The sequence below is a fragment of the Rutilus rutilus genome, assembly GCF_951802725.1.
Source record: "Rutilus rutilus genome assembly, chromosome: 7".
Taxonomy (NCBI): domain Eukaryota; kingdom Metazoa; phylum Chordata; class Actinopteri; order Cypriniformes; family Leuciscidae; genus Rutilus; species Rutilus rutilus.
The window spans coordinates 24,506,798-24,528,238 of record NC_140221.1 but is presented as its reverse complement, the minus strand read 5'-3'; the positions used below and the strand labels follow the sequence as shown (position 1 = coordinate 24,528,238).

General features: G+C 38.3%; 2 protein-coding genes across 3 annotated transcripts in view; both read right to left on the bottom strand.

Annotated features, from left to right (window-relative positions):
- atp1b2b (ATPase Na+/K+ transporting subunit beta 2b) lies at positions 1 to 14,145 on the bottom strand. Of its 2 annotated transcripts, XM_084415263.1 has the most exons (8): positions 13,781 to 14,145; positions 6,885 to 7,013; positions 6,235 to 6,339; positions 5,910 to 6,115; positions 4,095 to 4,154; positions 3,196 to 3,222; positions 2,757 to 2,852; positions 1 to 1,412 (listed from the first exon to the last, which is right to left on the bottom strand). In XM_084415263.1, the coding sequence occupies exons 1-8, from the start codon at positions 13,869 to 13,871 to the stop codon at positions 1,245 to 1,247; spliced, it is 882 nt and encodes a 293-aa protein (XP_084271389.1). In that variant the 5' UTR covers positions 13,872 to 14,145; the 3' UTR covers positions 1 to 1,244. The 2 variants fall into 2 exon arrangements, with proteins under 2 accessions (XP_084271389.1, XP_084271390.1); XM_084415264.1 differs by lacking the exon at positions 3,196 to 3,222 and having other exon boundaries at positions 1,152 to 1,412; positions 13,781 to 13,971.
- Positions 14,146 to 16,899: 2,754 nt separating this feature from the next.
- Positions 16,900 to 21,441, bottom strand: part of nyap1 (neuronal tyrosine phosphorylated phosphoinositide-3-kinase adaptor 1) — a 37,440-nt gene continuing 32,898 nt past the window's right edge. The window contains exon 7 of the mRNA XM_084415084.1: positions 16,900 to 20,162. Within this exon, the coding sequence (XP_084271210.1) occupies positions 19,800 to 20,162 (363 nt within the window). The 3' untranslated portion in view covers positions 16,900 to 19,799. The remainder of the gene's footprint in view (positions 20,163 to 21,441) is intronic.

Below are 21,441 nucleotides of genomic sequence, written 5' to 3'. Positions count from 1 at the left end.
GACTCATGCAGGGTAAGGACCGGGTTGGATTCACTTCTGTCTCCCTTATCAGCAGAAACATAAGCCTGCTGTTCCTGCTCTTAGAGCCTCTCTATCTGTCTCTATGGAATCACTTACAACAAAATCCAAATATATTCAGAAAGTAAATTGTGCACAAAGATTAACATAAAAGAAATGAAATCAAATCAAATAAAACACACACACATGCAGAAATCCATACATATTCTCACACACACTTTTTCTACCTATTTTTCAGATTTTGAACTGAACCCAGGCCTGTTGTCATCCTCTGAGCCGCTGCAAATCAATACAAAACATCATATCCCCTCACCATGTGAGACAAATAGGATTACACATGCAAAAAAAAAAAAAAAAAAAGGAAAATACTGCAAAAGATCTATTTATACATATAAACAAACTTAAATAGACACGCCTCATAATAAATGAAACGTGACGCATATGACAGTCAGTGCCGAAACCAATAGGAATGCAGAAATGTTTGTATGAATCAGAATGTATCCGATTTTTCATGTGTGTTGAAGATGAATGTAGAGCTGACTTTGATCAGTGTTATCTACATGTTGGTATAAAATATCCACAAATCAGACAGAGGAGAGGTTTCAGTACCACTTTTCACAACTGATACATGCATGCATGCATGCAAAAACACCTTTCTTAGCTAGCACTCAAGAGCATGAGATCCAAACATGAGATCTCTCACATTAAGTCATAGACAACTGCTTTGAAATCATAATTATATTCTGCTAAATTATTACAGCTACTAATGGAAGGAAAACAGCATTTTTTAAGTTCTGACTTTTTCTCCTTTTAAAAAATGATGTCCCTTTATTCTTACTATTGTTTAATAGAATAATATATTATTTAATAAATAGCTCTCATAGCTGAGCATGCGGTTTAACTTTTGTTTCAGAAAATAAATACTGGAATATCTCAACTCACACATGCAAACACACGCACACACAGATGTACACACATTAATACACACAAAACCACAACCTTGATAACTCTCTACAACCTCACTACAGTCTCAAATGAAAAAAATAGATATATTTCTTTGAAATGTTGAAGTATTATTCTCTGATCTGTCTGTGCTGAGGATTGCTGTGCCTGGCTTATGTCTCTAGCTGTGCCTTCTGTGCATATTGTGCCTTCTGTTGTGTGTGCGTGTGTGTGTGTGTGTGTGTGTGTGTGTGTGTAAAATAAAGGAACATAATTTCATCTATTTAAAATCTGGAGTTGATCCTCAGTTTGAAGGAAATGCGCCCAGCAAACTTGTCTCGCTCACTGCCCGTGACAATGCCGTCAGCGTTGATTCTGCACTCCACGTTGACATCCTCATTCATGGTGATGTTGAGGAACTTGATGGCCACCAGAGGCTGAGAGTAGTTTACCTGCAGCAGAAGAAGAGTGAGATGTGGCTGATTTATTAAAGGTGGCCTAATAAAAGCTGGATTGAGATGTTGAGATCACATGAGCAGCTGAATACAACTCGCTTTATCTCAGTTGCCTCCTGTTATTGGACACTTTCATTTGCTGTGCATAGCACATTTCTAAAATGACATTGGTAACTGTCAACTTTTCCTATCCTTTTTCTTCCTGCGATGCTACATCCAAATCACTAGGTGTCAGTATCAGATGAATACCATGTCAGCACAACATAAAATACTGGCTGAATCCGAAATCGCCCCCTAAACCCTGATTCACTATTCCTTACATTAGTCCACTAACACTGTTCACTTGAAGGAGTGAATGAAAAGGAGTGAGCGAATTCGGACAGACGTTGAGCGTACATCGGTTGAACACTCGTTGTTGCAGTGCAATTTGGGATTGAATAAGTGCACTTAATAACGTCCACTATGGTTTCGGACACCACTACAACTGGCTGTCCCCTCAAATAAGGGCCTATTTGAGGGTATAGGGGGCGATTTCTGATTCAGCCACTGATTGCACTTGAAGGCTGCGTCCGAAAGCGCATACTCTCTTGAGTAGGTAAGTAATTACTTCACGACCACTAAAAAGTATGTTATATGTAGTATGAATGTGTGTATTTGGACATACTACATTCGCCATGTTGTCATTATCATGTGACCTACCAGTGTTAGTTGCGTCGCTTCACTGCCATTCATAAATCCTCTCCTGTGGCTTCATGGGATAGTAAAGTGTACATCGTATGCACACTTCAGAATCTCGCCAGAAGAAGTAGGTCATTCCTACGGGTTCCTACGGATACTTTTTGCCTACTCTTTTATGAGTACTATGAATTCAGACATACTTCTTTTGTCACATAGGCTACTGTTTTTCGCTATATAGTAGAGAAGTATGCGATTTCAGATGCAGCCTGAGTCTTTTCTTCCATTTAATCATGTACATCTGAGTAAACGAGTTATCGAGAAAAAAAAAGTAGGATGGGGACAATTCTTTCCATCAATTGATTATTGGACGGAGGAAGATCTGAATGCGATCTCTAGATTGATTGTAAGAAAGGGGCGGGGTTTAAGTGGACTAATTGATTGGAGAATTCCAGTATATGAGAGAGAGATGTATGACATTTCACCGGAAAATTCTATTTTTGCATTTTGATTTAAAATGGTCAATAATAATAATAATAATGAAACATACATATATCAAAACAGATAGGGTGAATTTTAATTTCATGCTGACTTTAAGTACATATGCAAGATGTGTGTCTGTGTGCTTACAGGTGTATTCTCCAAGTGTGTGTGTGTGCATTGTACCTGGGATTTCTTGCCATAGTATGGATAGTACATAAGATTCAAGGTGCCATTGGGGGGAAAGTACTGCAGTTCACCAAGTTTGTCTGAGTCATCCGTCTACAGAGGGAGGGATACATTCAGTTCATCTCAGCTCAGCATTTGATCTGAGGGTATCAACCTGTTCTAATACCAAAACTACTATTACTATATTAAACAAATGAACAGAAAAACTAATTACCCCTTGATATGATCTTATGCTGGAATTATCTAGCATATGATCTGACTGTATGAATAATCATTTTATCTTTTGCTGCTAAAACATAGATTTTAAACTTAAATAAAGATTGGTCAGTTTGAGAAAAAATATTTTTCTCTCCTTGCAGAATATCGAAGCTGTAAAATACAGCTAGTAAAATACTCTGTTAAAATGATTATTCTTTATTCTGTCTATTATTCTTACCCACTCGTCTTTCCCAACTTTGTATTTCTGACAAGAATGGATGGGGAGAACAGATGAGACAGAAAAAACAAAACAAATCATCCACATGAAACATAAACGAAGATGATGAGCAATGGTGTAAAACAACACTCATTGAACAAACAATGAAAGCAACAATTAAATGACAACAATACAGAACACAGGAGGAGGAATGATGTGTCCATGATGACAAAAGGGCAAGATGTGTTAAAATGAAAAAAGGAACATATCTGCATGAGCCTGAATGGCACCATCAGATTAAACCACTGGTCGACAGCCAGAACCAAGTTCCAACACAAACATAATTGATTCGGATTCCAATGGCACACACTATTGAGAAAGCTCCGGGAAAGAGCATGAAAAACATCTGCTCTAATGCAATACAGATCAAAGTTTACTACCTGATAATGTGTGGCAACTTAAACTAACCTACAGTATGTGAATACAAACAAGCAACGGTGTTGTTAACTAAAACTATTTCATTTTCTAAAACTAAACATCTAAAGTAATTACGCAAATGAGGTAATGGCTTAAACACACCCACCTCTCAGTTACATGGAATTTGAAAACAGTGCAAAGAGATTGAATCTTGCACCAACTAATAAATGCTGAATGCATTCTGACTTACAATGAATGGGAAACACACCAATGTTTCTTAACTTGTTCTCATTTCCGTTTGGATCTTCTCGTTTATTTGCATGTGAGTCGGCAGCACATAGTCGGTCGTGGCAGCTTTTCTCCGAAGCTGGCCGCAGTTCTGATTACTGGCTAATTTAATCTGGTGGCCTTGTTGAATGGCTCATGTAACTTTAATCTGAAATCAATCCCTTTTAGACTGAAGGATAAGAAGAGAGTGGGAGACTGAGACAGAGCGCTCTTACCTTAGCATTACATGTGACGTAAGGAGGAATCCTGTTTGTAGAAGGTAACAGATTGATCACCTGCAAAAAAGATTGAAATGAGAGAGAAAAAGAAAGTGACCCACAGATAAGAACCAAAAGGTCAAATTGGGTCTCGTTACGAATCTAAAATAACTCTCATGAACTATTATAAACAGTCAGGTGGGAGAGTCTGCAGGAATACTTGTCTCTGATTTGCCAATTGAAGGATTGAGCGGTACAATATTGCATATAAACTGGGTAACACTTTAGATTAGGGCCCAATTCTATTAACTATAATATTTGCCTCAGTAAACTCCTAATCACTGCTTATTAGTAGTTATTAAGGTAGTTGTTAAGTTTAGGTATTGGGTAAGATTAAGGGATGTAGAATATCATCATGCAGAATAAGGCATTAATATGTGCTTTATAAGTACTAATAAACAGCAAATATCCTAGTAATATGCATGCTAATAAGCAACTCTAAAAAAAAAATATGGTTCTTTACACATAGTAACAGTTCTATTTAGAACCGTATCGTCCTGAAGATGTTTTCTTTATATGTTGAAATGGTTCTTTATGTTAGAGTTTAGGGTTGTTTATTCCCGCCTTTTTGTTTTTCAAATCTGTAACTGTCAAAGCCTCCTCATACTGATTTTCTGGAGCTCAGTTATACAACTACACAGATTGTCAACATACTCTCAACAGGTAAATGATTTCTTTCTTAAAATGTCTATAAATTATAACTTTAAAATGGTAACAATCATTTCCTAACAATCATGTCTTTGTCTCTTTTTAGTTTAGCAGAACATGTAAGGGTTAGCAGCTCTGGTCATTTAAGGATAACGTTACTCATCTTCTCTTCTCCACAAAGTAAGTAACAGAGACATGGAATTTATGATCCAAATTGTTTTTATTTTATTTATTATTATGACTTTATGCCTAAACATACCCAGTCACAAAAACATTAAAGCCATCCCATGACTTTAAATCACTTTTTCCTTTTAACATGGTATGGCTCATAGCCTACTATCAATTTTTGCTAATTTTGGCCTTCATGAACATAATTGTTTTTACATAATCAAATGGAAGAGACATAACTTAAACTCAATTGTGTATTTTAGATGCTGTCCAAATCATAACCTCAGAGACAAACTGCCACTCAGAATACACACACATAATGAAGGACGTAAAGACATCATAGAGGATTCTGAAGATATTTCACTGGAACTTGGTCTACATCTATATTGTGTTCAATGTCAATTGTTATTTATTCATGTATTCAGCTGTCAACTGTTGTTAGAGCACTGTCATTTTTGCTACAACCTGCCATGTCAATAAAAAATAAAAGTAGCTACCTAATTGACACAACATGCTGTTTTTTATGTAAAACCTAAAAAGAGGCAACAAGATATAAGACCAAGCAGATAGAGGACTTAAAAAACTATATTAATAAATAATTTATCAAAAATAATATTAATATTAATAATATGAAGATACTAATAAACTAATATTAATGAAAATAAATATTGTTGAAAAGGTTATTTATACCACCATTAAGGTCCTATATAGCACTTTAAAAGCATATTCTTTATGGAACCTTATAAAAAGGATTCTATTTAGCACCAAAAAGGGTTCTGCTATTGTTATACGCCGAAGAACCCATTTGGTACTGTTTAGAATTGTACCCTAAACTAAAGTGTTACCATAAACTGTAATTTGACCATTGTCCATTACTGGTACAACTTTTTGGATATTATTGTAAATGTTTCTGACACAAAGATTTCACTCCATTCCATTCCAAGCTCGACGTCTTACCCGGTTGAGCTTGATGATGACGCAGGGCTTGCCCTCGTTGTAACCATAATAACGATCTGTGAGCCCAGAGCAATCCTCCAATATGGAGCGGTTGAACTGGCAGGAACGCTTGGGGAAGTTTTTCAAACTGCCGCTGTCCTCCTGGATGAAGTACTGATCCGGTTTACACTCGTAATTCTTCTGGGCCTGGACTGAGTCATTGTAGGCTGCATAAAAGAAGCAAAAGGACATGACCTTCTGTGAATTATTAGTAAAAAAATAACTGCAGCAGTTTCTCTGTAATAGGCCTACATATATTATTGTTCGAAAACCTCACTGTACTCACGAGAGAGGAAGTTATTGAGGGCCTGGACATATCTTTCCCAGGTCTCTGTGTACTCCACTGTGTAATCGATCTCCAACTGCTCTCCTCTAGGTCTGATCATCATCCCTACAAAACAACAGAGAACCAATAAGAGGCGATGTTCACAGATGTAGTCTGTGAGTGTGTGTATGTTTGGGTCACCGTGATTTCACCAAGTACAACATGTTTCTGGATCTTTGTTGATCCTGGAACAACATTCCAATCAACCAGTCAGATTTGAGGGACAAGTTTACAGTTTATGTCAAGTTTAGGCTTACAAATATAGGTGCTTCTACATCAGTGTTATTCACCTATCATTTCCCTCTGATTTTAGGGATAACTTATGGGTAGGGTTAAGTTAGGGGTAACGATATGATAGGTACATTTACAGGCAGAAATGTTGTTCCAGGATCAACAAAATATATTGATCCACGAACATGGCTTAATTGGCATAATCACTGTGACCGAAATATGTTTGCATTTATTTTGCATTTATTATAGGCCTACATCAAAAACGCTAATGAATAGACCAATTAATGGTAACATTCGGGTGCGGTGGTTATAATTGGCTTAATTTAAAAACATATTATAAAAGGTTTGCACATGTATAGGAACAAGTCTGTGTGTATCACCTGGAGTTGAAAGTCTATCTTGGTATGTTGGTTTGTGGTCATCGAGTGTCTGCAGCATTGCGTACATGGTGAGAGTAAATAATCCAGCCAGGAAAATGTAGAATGCCAGATAAAACAGCAGGATCAGACCTACATGGACACACACATTCAAATGCAAACTCTAAACGAACACATCCTGCACTCAAGTTCTTGGAAAATTCCCCATACAGTACATGCAAAATATGTGTCACTGGTCAAACTTAGCATCAAAATAGACTTTTTAAGGGAATTATGGGTGAATAATATTAAGAATATTAATTATTAATAATAATTACTACGGCTACTACTACTACTACTACTACTACTACAAATAATAATAATAATAATAAATAATGCTGATTCATTTTAATTGACAAATAAATACAGCTGCATACAGGAATTATTGGAGTTTAGGCACCATGAACCCATATTTTGCATGGCATTAAGCATTTTTGACAGACAGATAGCACAATGACAATGTAAATGCCCCATACATTTCAAGGAGCCATATGGAGAAGGCATTTTTGATGCCACCTACTGTCCACAAATTTCTCCCACTTTATATGTGTTTTGAGCAGATCATTTTAACCTGTCTACAGTAATAGCTGCAGGCGATACTGATTGGCTGATGGCGGCTATTTTATATATATGACTGTCCTCACTGATGGAACAAGTATACTACATACAAAATATAGATTGAACAACAGTCCTGTATAGTGAGAGCCATTTTTAAGGTTTTTTAAGTGCTGCCAAGTGGCCAAGTCCCTCCAAATTTGCCATGCGTCCTTAAATTGAGCCCTTAATATACCAAAGTTTGTTTGCATATCTCATTCTTTTAAGAGTTACAGCATTTAAAGTAAAAGTGGCCAAAGCCAATACATTTATTTTGGTACATTATGTGGCAGCCATGCTGGATGAAAGGTTCATATTAATGAGTGATAAATGTTAAACGGTTAGTTCACCCCAAAATTAAAATGAACCCATAATTTACTCACCCTCAAGCCATCCTAGGCGTATATGACTTTCTTCTTCTAGCCAAACACAATCGGAGTTATATTAAAAATATCCTGGCTCTTCCGAGCTTTATAATGGGAGTGAATGGTAACGGATTTTAAAGCCCAAAAAAAGCGCATCCATACATCATAAAAGTAATCCGTATGGCTCCAGGTTGTTAATAAAGGCCTTCTGAAGTGAAGCGATGCGTTTTTATAAGAAAAATATCAATATTTACACATTTATAAACTGTAATCACTGGCTTCCGGTAACGTCCGGTAATCGCAGTTACCATTCACTCCCATTATAAAGCTTGGAAGAGCCAGGATATTTTTAATTGAACTCAGATTGTTTTTGGCTTAAGAAAGAAAGTCATATATGCAAAGGATGGCTTGATGGTGAGTAAATTATGGGTTCATTTAAATTTTTGGGTGAACTAAGCCAATTTGCATAGGGACTCCAAAGATTTTTTCAGATTGGGCCAGCAGTCTAGGAGTAGTTTGCAAAAGTATGTCTTGCAAACAATCCCTATTTATTCTTGACAGAAATTACATCAGAGCTATACATTTAGTGTGTCTTGACCCAATGACTCAATTAAATGTTATAGGATAAAACTTGTTTTCCCTTATTGTAACTTCTACACTCTACACTCTTTTATAAAACCATATTTGTGATCAGAGTGTTTGTTATAAGATATACAGAATATTATATGACCATAACCATCTTTTGCACTTTTTATTGCTTCCTCTCCCTCCTCCTGCTGATGTAACTGAGAAAAGAAAGAAGACTAGTAGGCCTAATCCTCTTAACTTCTCACCAGAGCATCCCAAGCTCCTCTCCTCATTCATATATTTATACAGTGCATTAATACACATTCACTGCAGTTCTGTCTCACACACATTCATACTTTTACACACAAATGTCCCATACAAGAATTCTTGTAATCCTTTCTGGTCAATGTCTCTGACAAAATTGAATTACTGCAAGGCAGATGTGTGTTAAGAGGGGTGAAAAGGGGAGGGATGGTGACAGAAGGAGGAGAAGAGGGCAGATTAAATCACAAGGGGGATTTTCAGGGAATGGTTTAAAAACTCCAGAGTAGCCTATGTCTCTACAGACAGTCATGCAAGCACTCTTAATCATAAAGATGACTGTCCACACAACTGCGCTAAATAGGTATCTTTACAGACTGCAGCACTGGCATTATTGGTTGATATTTGGCAGTACCACTTATGAATGGCTAAATTATGCCAATGGTTGTTTATTCATGAGGAATTTAATGTCTGTACTCTGTACTGTAATTTTGTAAAATAATCTGGCACCATATATGGTTATAAAAGAGCCAGGAGTTTTTGCTGATGTTAATGACAGACGGAGCCATTTTGCATAAATAAATATTGTTTATGAGCCATTGATATAACGGTAATATTTATCATATGGGTAGTTGACATAGCTGACAGTTAATGTCAAAAGTTTAAAATGCATATATACTGTTATGTGTATGGGAACATGTATGATGTTCACTATTTTAAACACCTTTTTGCAATAGATTTGTAATAATAATTATAGTAATAATTATATACACTACCATCCTACTCACAAGTATTTTCTACTCACCAAGACTGCAATAAAATACATTAAAACAGTAATATTGTGAAATATCATTACAATTAAAAATAGTTTAGAATGATTTCTGAAGGATCATGTGACACTGAAGACTGGAGTAATGATGCTGGAAATTCAGCTTTGACATCACAGGGATCAAATACATTGTAAAATAATATGCTGATTTGCGGCTCAAGAAACATGTAGTATTTATATTATATATCAGGAAAATTTTGCTCAAAATAGTATATCTTGTAGGACACTTGGACTGCCTAACATTTTATGTTAATTACCTGAATACTCTGATAAAAAGTAGCTCCTCCATTTGCCTCTGTACTAAGAATGTACTTCAAAACATATTCACCATCACATTACATAATTTATGGTTGCTATTTTGAACAGATCAGGCTCTATCATTCCATAGAGGGGATATGAGGGATGTTTGCAGGAGTGTGTACGCCTGAGGAGAGCTCATTAAGCTACGGGACACCTGAGCTCCAGGCAGCGAGGCCCCTGGGGACCGTCGATCAGGTTGCCCCGGGCCGAGGGAGGAGGGAGGAGGGATACCGGATCTCTGCCCCCCCCCCATCCAGGAGCTCCCCGCACAGACAGGCTTTCACTGATCAATAACAGCAGTGCAATGTGAGGTTACTCTTCAGGCTAGGATTACACAGGAGTGTGTGTTAATATGCATGGAGAGAGTGAAAAAGGACGCAATGGATGCGTAAGAGAAAAAGCGAGCAAAGATAAGGTGAGAACGTTGCCTAATGCAGAGAGACTTACAATGCCCAAATGATCAAATCATTAAGCATTACTTAATCTCACAGCAGGAGAGCCTTAAAATAACAGCTCTATCAGGACACCAAGTACCTGCATTATCAAACATTACCTGCTGAACTTGGTTATAGGGTTAAAATGTGGTACATCCTCATTAGCTCTGCTGGCCCTCCTCACGATCTGTGTGTGTGTGTGTGTGTGGCGAATTCTGCACCGGGTGAGAGTGATACACTATCGGTGCTCTTCTGTTTCTTTATCTGTCTCTCATCATGATGAAAGTCACCCTCCCTATTTCAACCCTCTAATTTGAATGCAACCTGAAAGACAGGAGCAAAATGTGCCGCTGTGATCTGTTCATTAATACAGACACAAACCCATACAAACAGTCTCTTTAGATCTATGCACACATCCTTTCTGATTCATCAAACCTACCAGGCCACCATACTATCAAACACAGCTTCAGAGGAACACACAGCTGTGATGTAGACAAAGGGAATATCAAGTGAATATCAATTTCCTGTTTTGGCAACAAGAACTTTGTAATAAATATAGTAACTAAATGATAACATTACAATGTGCTTCACATTGTAACTAAATTAACTGTTTTTATTTAAGGCAAAATTACTTATAATCACTGAATAAATTAAAGTTACAAAGTTAAGGGTTAGATCAGGTTAAAAAAAACCTGCTGCTACTTTCAGAAGACCTCATTTTAATATGAATGTAATATTGTTAGTGTTCCCCATGCAAGGCTCATTGTTTTGTACATTGTAGTGGACTATTTTTTGTAGTTCAATATTAAGGATAATATGCAGGTAAAATTACATAATTTCATCTGAGTCAAAATTAAATACTTACTAAAAAAGTAAAAAAGTTTATTTTTTACTTACTGGTAACCGTCTTCAGAGAGCCATACTCATGCAAATGAATTGTTCAATTATTGAAATATTAACTTAAAGTCTAAATAACATTTTATGTCAAAGGGGTTTGGCTGATCATTTTTTTGGGAACCCCTGATCTAGAATATCAGCCCTATAATATCTCCAAAACTTTCCCTGTAAAAAAAAGGTTGCTGCCTTAAATTTTTAAGTACAATCAACTTGAATGTTTAAGTCATTTCAACTTAAAAATGCTTAAAAATGAGTTGAATCTTGTATAACTTATTGGCGTATAACTTAAAGTTGACGCAATTAAAGCAATGTAAAAACGTATGTTGTTATAACTTCAAGATCTTCTGCTGTCGGATGCTGCATTATGTAATTCTGTAATTACTTCTGTAATTCTCAGGAGTGGTTTAGAGATGCACTTACAGCCTTTGCAAGAGTGATGTTTAACAACAAGATGGGGCACAGGCTGTATATGCTCCTCCAGAGGGCTGTAGTGAGATCAGGTTTAAGTGCTTTTATCGGATGTATTGACCCCTCTGTGTCCTATGAATCCTGAAAGAAACCTTGGATATGTTTCAATAGAAGACACAGCTGTATGAATGTAGCTGCAGCTTCCACCGTCCTCCATAGGTCACGATTAAGCTCCAGTAATGAGGATGTACTTTGTTAAAGAATCTAAGCATACCCAGGTTCACTCTGGTTTGGGCACAGACAAAAATAGACTAATTAAGGAGTCTTAGAGAGCACACTGGCTTAACTGGGCAGCTAGTCCTCAGAGCATCTCACACACACACACACACACACACACACACACACACACACACACACACACACACTCAAACACACACTCGGTGAAGTGTTACACACTCAGCTCCCTAGAGCAAAATGTGCTGGCATACATGGAAGTCTTGAGGGCAGTGATCTAGCATTTCTCCAACTCAAGTGCACTCTCTCTCTCTCTCTCTCTCTCTCTCACACACACACACACACACACACACAATCCCATAGCATTGACAGCTGAGTTATAGATGCCCGGCGGGCCATTTTGGATGGCAATTAATGCCATCACACCCTGATTAAAAGATACATTCAGTTCCAGAATTAATCTACGGCCCTTGAATAGGCTGCGTCTCCACATGATAGCCTCACCAAGGCAACCAATGAGCCTATTAGTAAAGGATTACATCTTACACTAATTCACAAACCCCCACGCACACACTCAAAATGGCCCTTGGCTAGATTAAATCATCCCAATGTCACTGCAAAAGACAATTTGCAGCAGCATGCAATGGGCTAAAGGTGTTTTATGGTTCACTTCTATTTAGATTTGGATATGTTTGGAAAGTTTAACCAGGTTTAAACCAAATGGCAGAATGAACACTGTAAAACTGCCTAACCACCTAATAAAATTAATAAAAATACTGGCTGATGATGTTATCAAAATGAAGGGTTGGCATTTGGTGACTGTATATGTTACAGTTCCTAACTGTCATTAAACTGGGTTTATACCAGCCTTATGATCAAATGCACATTAAGGCGGCACACTAAGGGCTAAAGTTAATCAAAACTGGCCTCTCTAACAACTGTTTGGGTAGCTATGGTAACACACACAATGGTAAAATAATGCAATAAACATTATAAAATACAACATAAAGCCCTCCAATCTACATAACTGCTACAAAGAAACTAACCTTCTGTTTGAGCAGGAAATGCCCCTTTTCCAATTAAAGTGATTCATAATTTTAACAAAAACATCACTTATACAGTATTTTCACTATATTTGAACTGCCTCGTTAAGTAGGTTGTAATCTTTCACAAAAAATTATACAATAATGAATACTTTGTACTTCTATAAACAACTGTACATTGTAAGGTATTTAACTACTGCAGAATTTTGACATTCTTTTGCAGTTAAAATTACCATTCTTTACAGAATGTGGTTCAGGAAATACTGATGCGTGGCAGGGATGGGCAACTTCGGTCCTGGAGGGCCAGTGTCCTGCAGAGTTTAGCTCCAACCCTCCAACCCTGATAAAAACACATCTGCCTGTAGCTTTCTAGTAATCCCGAAGACCTTGATTAGCTTGTTCAGGTGTGTTTGATTAGGGCTGAAGCTAAACTCTGCAGGACAGTGGCCCTCCAGGACCGAAGTTGCCCATCCCAGCTTTAGACATTCTGCCAGAAGCGCATTGTGGAGTTTTGCAGTAACTCGACGCATCACATTTCTCCGCGCTGTTCATTGGCTGATGCCGCGCATTCAACACTTCTAGTCCAGAATAAGACAATAATCATTGAGTACAGTAACATCTATCCGTACATACACATTTCGTTAATTTGGCAAGCATAAACACACACCAGTTCTAACGTATTACGTTTTGCAGCTGCATAAACACGCCGAGGAGAGGAAACGCATGTGACGCATTACAGTCCGGCAAAGCAACTGGAGTTTCAGCACCTCGGACAGCGATGTGTCTGTTCAGAGAACTTCTCCACACAAACAGTGAGACTCACTGTGCTAAAGTTTGCAGATCAGTTACATATTATAATGCAAAATTATGTGGAACTAATTATCATACATGCATGAGTGTAATCCTGTCAATGCGGTGTAAGACTTACCCCAACTGCTCGCGGTCCTCCCGCAGAACTCGCGCGTCCTCGGGTTCCAGAAGAACTCTTTCCACCCGCCCTCCTTATCATCTTTTGCCATTTTCCTTGCCGAAATAAATGTGCACTCACAGAGTCAACGCCTCGAGGCTAACACTCTCTTTGAGAGTAATAAAGAGCTATTCAACCCTTGAATAGTGTAGAGAAATGGTTAAAACGAGCTTTTAGGTCTCAATGGAAAGCGTTTTTTATTTGAAAAACAGGGTACAAGCGATTCTCAAGGCACTCTGCCGAAACCTGAGCACTCAAGCGAGAACTGAGTGTGAGTAGATCTCGCTCCCTCTGTGACGCCCGGTGTTCTGCCCACCCAAAAGTGCAGTGCGCATTCCGCAGAGAGAGAGAGAGAGAGAGAGAGAGAGCGAGAGAGAGAGAGGGAGAGAGCGAGAGCGAGAGAGAGCGACAGAGAGAGACAGAGAGAGAGAGAGCGAGAGCGAGCAGTGCAGCACTAATGTGCCTATACTGCAGTAGGACAAGCTCTGCCTGAAAAAAAGAAGAAGAAAAAAAAAAGAAAAATTGCCATCCCTGGGCAAAACTCAAGTCACGTCTTGGCCAATAGCAACGCTATGCGGCGCACTTAGCCCCGCCCCATCAGCAAAGTGACAAATTATAAAGGCCGTGATGGCAGACACTTGTGGGGCATCTTTCAGCTGTCAGTATCTCATGTGGCCATTGCCAAGGAGACACTCGTCGTGTGCCCTGCAATGGGAAGTCTCAGTTGAAGTCAGGAAAAACTCCTCTCAGGATGTGCAAAGACTCCCAAAGGCCTCAGATTATCAGTTGCACTGTAAAAACATAATCTTAGATTAAAGGGATAGTTCACTTTGAAATAAATTTTTGATATGTTTTAGCTTACCTCAAGGGCATCCAAGATGTAGGTGTCTTTGTTTCCGCAGTAGTTTAAATTTTGATATTTTTAGGTCAAACCGTTCTTGTCTGTCAGTCATATAATGCATGTCTATGGTCACTGGCTCAAAACACAAGCACAGAGTCCAAATTAAAACAATTCCCCATCGTCCAAATGAAACAATTCCCCATCATAAGTACACATTGATGGCCTAAGACACGAAACGAGCGGTTTGTGTGAGAAAACGAACAGTATTTATATCGTTGTTATCTCTTGAAAACAGCACACGTCCAAATGATCTGACGGCGCGGGCGGGTATAGATATATACATAGATGTCGCCTTGGCTACTGCAGTTCATTGGAACGAAACCGTAGCCAAGCGACATCTAGTGTATATATCTATACCCGCCCGCGCCGTCAGATCATTTGGACGTGTGCTGTTTTCAAGAGATAACAACGATATAAATACTGTTCGTTTTCTCACACAAACCGCTCGTTTCGTGTCTTAGGCCATCAATGTGTACTTATGATGGGGAATTGTTTCATTTGGACGTGGGGAATTGTTTTAATTTGGACTCTGTGCTTGTGTTTTGAGACAGTGACCATAGACCTGCATTATATGACTGACAGACAAGAACGGTTTGACCTAAAAATATCAAAATTGAAACTACTGCGGAAACAAAGACACCTACATCTTGGATGCCCTTGAGGTAAGCTAAAACATATCAAAAATTAATTTCAAAGTGAACTATCCCTTTAAGTAAATGGTACTGAAAATAAATAACTAAAAGATTTACTTGATTAACGTAGATACTACTCTGACTGTCAATTGGCAATCTTATTTGCCATATTCCCAGCATGCACTGGGGCATTAATACTTAAATAGCCTATGTGTGAATTCAGAATCGCATACTACCCCAACTATTTCTGTCATAGAAAGATATTGTAAAAGTAGTAAGAGTGGTATATTAGCATGCGGTTCCGAATTCAGCAAGGGTTACATTGCTTGGCTACTTGCAAGTTTTATTTACATTGCCATTGATTTCATCATGTTCAAAACCTTGTCTTGATGTCAAGAATTCATTTTTAAAATGATAGCAGATTAATGGCAATTTGACATTTTACGTTCAGTAAGAGATTTATTTTAAAATAATAAATTATATAAAGAATTAATAATATGTAATTAAAAATTAGGGTCCAATTCTCACTAATAACTAGTTGCTTATTAGCATGCATATTAATAGGATATTGGCTGTTTACTAATGCTTATAAAGCACATATTAATGCCTTATTCTGCATGACCTTATTCTACATCCCTTAATCTTACCCAATACCAAAACTTAACAACTACCTTACTAACTATTAATAAGCAGTTAGTAGGAGTTTATTAAGGCAAAAGTCATAGTTAATAGTGAGAATTGAACCCTAATCTAAAGTGTGACCAAACATTCAAACTCTTGGTTTCATTTTTTTTTTTTTTGTTCTAACATCCCAATTTTACAGTGCAGAATTAAGCAGTACCATTTTTCCTAATGCAGGGAAACAAAAAAAGTACTGGGAAGTGGCCAAGCATTCTTTTTATCTAACTATATTGGCTACTTAATATTTCTGATGCTTTGGACAGCAAATCATTACGTATATAAATCCAATACTTCAGAAGTCCAGCTTCAGAAGTCTAAATCTTGCACTCTTGATGCATCTGTTATATCAAAAAAAGTCAAACAACGTGTGTAATGAAGTTCAGGAGACAGATGGCAGATCAGGGCCAACAATATCTTATACAGGAGACCGTTGTATGAGAGCTGCATCTTTGATACAGGGCATTAGTGAACAGCAAGTCCACACATTTCTGCAACAGACTGTTGTTGTTACAGCACCTTGTGTTCATGATGCTGACACTTGAGTAAGGAACAACTGCCCACAGTGAAACTGGATGCTGAAACAACAAGCCTAGAAGGTCAGGATGAAGAGAGAGTGAATGAATGAATAAAAACATTAGCACATCAGACTGTGATAGCAGATATCCAATTGATCGTATCATGAGTAGACTGCAGGACAAGAAGACATTAAAGCCATGTGGGTTTCAACAGTTTCTTTTACTCTCTCTCTCTCTCTCTCTCACACACACACACACACACACACACACACACACACACACACACACACACACACACACACACACACACACACACACACACACTGTTACTCGCACACGTGATGCTATGTTCATCATATAAAATTTATTTCATGACGATATCAATGCAAATATAGCACTACAGTGATTTCCAAGGTACACCGTATCTTACCATACCAATATATTATGGCACTCATAATATGGCCACCGTTTATGTAGACACGCAAAGCCGACAGTTTCTGTAAACTAGTTTACCCAATAATACTTAAGTTACCCTTTTCATCTTAATAAATTGCCACTAGGTGATTATTTAGTATATCTGAAGTACAAACTGGGCACAATTTATAAAGACTGGGACGCAGCCCAACCTTGAACTGAATCTTTAAGGGAATCTGTCAAGAATTCCCAGCATGCATTGCACCAGCCCTCCTCTACTGTGGTCCGCCGTACTGTTTGATAAAGACATGGTGCAGTGAAACCCCGGTGTCGCGGTGACAGCATGTCAAACCCTTGGCAACATCACTGCAACATTGCCATCACATTTACAGTAGTGTTGCCAGGGTGAGAACTGTACAGGTTGGTGCTGTTAACTATTCAAAAAATAACAACAACTTTTAAATACAACCACAACAACAACAACTGAGAAACGTTCAATTGCCAACAGTTACAAAAGGATCCACCTCCCCAAAACTCCTTAGCATGTTCTCCCCCCAAAAAAACTAAACAAAAATCATAGAGCACTCAAAAGAACGAACAAGAGAAATGAAACAACAGCAGTGAGGGATATGTAAGCAAAAGTAGAAATTCAATATAGCAGCAGAAGTACTTCAAAAATATCCAACTGATATTCCAACGAGCCAGGTGGGGTATGAGTGAGATCAGACTTAAGTTGCTTAAAGGGACTTGCATGACACTAGCTGTAAAAACATTGGTGTGTGTTTGTGAGTGTCTGAGACTGTGCCTTTAGTAGAGAGGGTTCGCCTTTCAGCGGTCCATTCAGTACAGTGTAGACAGGTAGCCACAGATAAAACTACTAAATTTCTTTATAAAACAATTAAACACCTTGTACTTTTATACATTATATGCTACAATATATTTATTGATTACAAGTATGAAAGTGGAAATAATTGCTACATAATCAATACAGTTGTACATGTTTATTTTACAGATTTGAACACTTGTGTATTTTTTTCTTGTTTAATCTCGATATCATGTGGGTCGCTTTGTTTTGTGCGGAAAGTTCCAACGTCGGTCTGAGGAGCGCCCCTGCATGTTCATTTTTCCCAATAAGGCGCTGCGAGTGTGTGCGTTTGTGTGTATATGCATGTGTGCATGAGCACTGGACAGTGTGGAAAGTTGTGTTTTTGTTGTTTTATTGTCTAAGAGACAGGGTGACTGGATTGCTCAATCTTACAAAGACAAAGACCTTTTATATATGTCACTCTATCTTATCAAACCCCAGTTGACTGACACATGAGACTATTCTGCCAAAAGGACTGAAAAATACAGTTGGATGTTAGCTCCGCATATGCTCAGATACAGATTAAATGTAAACAGATGCATAAATATGGTAGTTTTTAGGTGAGTACAATGACACCTTGTGTTAAAGCAGCCTGTGCATTGGTCCTCACTCTCTTTCCTATGATGGTTTTTGTAATGAAGCTCACCCGGTGATCTTACTGGTCGCTAGTTTCATCAAGTGAATTTCAACAGTTGATTTGCCCTTGCAAAATAATGCAATGTGGATCTGACCTAAGTGTTATTGGTTATCTTTTTTTCTCCATCATGATTTTGTATTGGACTGGGGCAAATGATCAGTTTCCTGCTTTAACGAATATTGCTACAAAAGTCACGTAACTTCTGCTGACCAGCTTTTCTTATTCTCTCAAGATTCAGAGACAAAATATCACTGCACTCAGTGCAGTGTATCACTGCACTCAGCAAATTGGCGCTCAATCAATAAGCAGTAGACTTAAAATGGATCTCTTCTACAATCTACGACGGTACCACACAGACCTTCATCATTGTTTCCATCATCGTGTCTGAATGTGTAAGCAAGAGTTTGACTTTTATCTGTGTATACATACAGTATGTCGAATTTTGTTTTATTGACGTTTCCCTGTATTCTTTTAAATTTTGTTCTCTGTGTGTCTGAATTTCCTCTCGTCTCTGTTCTACATCCAACCTCACACACCTCTGATGCAAAGATACATCTACAAAGTTCACCATTACACACACACACACACACACACACACACACACACACACACACACACACACACACACACACACACACACACACACACACACACACACACACACACTCTCTCTCTCACACTCTTCTGGAATGTAAAAAAACATCAGTCTAGTGGATGCCCAGGAAACAGCAGCATATCCGAGTACATCTGGTCAGTAAAAACACACAAGTCCAAAGTCACAGAGAGTTTATGATATGAGGAAAAGCCCCACTATTATCTTTCAGCGTCTCTTCACTCTTGACGCATCAAGTTTTGATAATTTCTTCGATCCTCGGAGGAAAAAGCATGTCTATTCTCCTCGCTGATGGATTATATTTTGAGTACGAACGTTGCGATGCTCCAAAGGTTTCCAGTGCGTTTCAAAAAGGGTTGTAAACTCAGCAGCACAGGTTATATTTGCAGCAGCTCAGAGAGAGTTCAGACTCCAATGTGTGTGTGTGTTACGGCTGCTGCATCTATATGGCACATAAACACTGTGTGAACACGTTTTCTCCTGCTTCTACAGAGAGATTTAATCTAAATCATGCTATTCTCTCTTGGCAAAATGCTCTCACTTTGTTTTTCCACTTTTATTTTAATCTCTTCACTCAAAGGCCACTTCTCTCATTTCTCGCGAAATTCCCATTTTGTCTTTTTACACCAAAAAGAAAAGAAAAAAGAAAGGATTTCCACTTCCCCCGTCTCTATCAGTCATGACTTTCATATTCCCTACCCTTTCTCCTCTCTCTACCTTGGTCAGATAGCCGTGTCCCACACCACAGCCTGCGTCCTCTGGCAGGGCGGCGTTCCAGTCTTGCGGGGCTCCGGCGTTCTCCTCCAGCTGGGTAAAATAGGCATACTGTCCTGCTTACATAAGCTCTTATCCGGCCGGCGATGAGCCTTAATCTCCTTACACAGGCAGCGCTTTCTCTCGATCACCTCCAGGAGCTTGCCGTCTCGCTGGGCCGGGGCTGCGGAGGTGCCGATGTGAGCCTGGGCCTGCGCGGCGAGCTGTGCCAGCTGCTGGAACTGGAGCTGGACCTGCTGCTGGTACTGCTGCTGCCGGCTCACAGACGGACTGCAGGGAGCCTGACACTGAACCTGCGAGAGAGAGTGGAGCTGCAGACGGTACAGATGGTTGAGAGGTGAAAGGGAGAGAAACATTGTTGAAATGAATTTAGTTTGCATAGTTCAGAGCAGATGAAATGTAGTGGTTCGTCGTGTGATTGTTTGATATAAAGATATAAAGGTTTGGCTGGTTTGCATGTCAAGTGGTAGACGCCATTACTACACCATCTGGCTGCCAAAAGCGAGAGGTGCATTGAGGGCGATCAGGGTGATTTTTATAAACTGTTATAGCATTTATTAATATTTTAAATGAGCTTTAATTATTTCATTTAAATTTTAGTTTAATTAACTTTTTACAATTTTTTTTAATATTTTTTTTCTGTTGTAGTTCAATCATTTTAGTACTTCGACTTCAACTTTTTCTAATTTTTGTTTTCATCTGATAGTTATAATATATTTTATTTCACCTTTTTCAATATGAAGTTTATTTCAACCGAAAATAGTTTTAGCTAACGATAACAACATTGAGGGGTGATTAAAATTTAGTCATATATTTAGATTGAATAAATCGTTTCACAAACAACAAATAAATTGCAAATATTTGATTATATATCATACAACAGTGAAAAGTTTCTGTTTTGCTGTTTGATGCATTTTCATTATGAATTTTTGGCCAAGGTTGAGGAATAAAGGGGAGAAAAACAGTTGGTAGGCCACAGATATTAATACTCGCCTTGAAAGAGATTTGGTATTGTAAATTGTATTTTTTATATATATATATATACATATATATTTGTGGATTTCCTGGAGAAAATAAATTGTTATAGTACTTTTTTTTAAGATTAAAATGGTTATGATATGGCAGTCACATCAGGCATCGCTCACGTCAGACTATAGATATTACGATTCAACCTTAACCACTAATAAAGTTACTGGCTAGTTTTATTCACATTTTCCACTTAACGTGTGTATTTTGTGGACTCTGGGTGTGTGCTTTGTGCTATATCAAAGAACGCCACCAGATAGCGGCATAGCGCCAACTCACAGCATCCGTCCCATCCCCCTTCTCTGAGTGGGAAGGTCATATCAGCTCACCGAGTCAATCTCTGTGGTGTACACACACACACACTATGACTGTGTCAGCATGTGAACTTTTGCCAAGAGACAACAGCACACCAGGGGAAAAGAAGAGGCTTCTGTACAGCCGCTAACATTCAACAAGATTGAAAATGAAAGATTCTTTCCTGCATGTGTTGCACACCAGTCTGTCTATAATACAACACACACATACACACACCGCTAGAACTATAGGACTTGGAATATCCCTGTT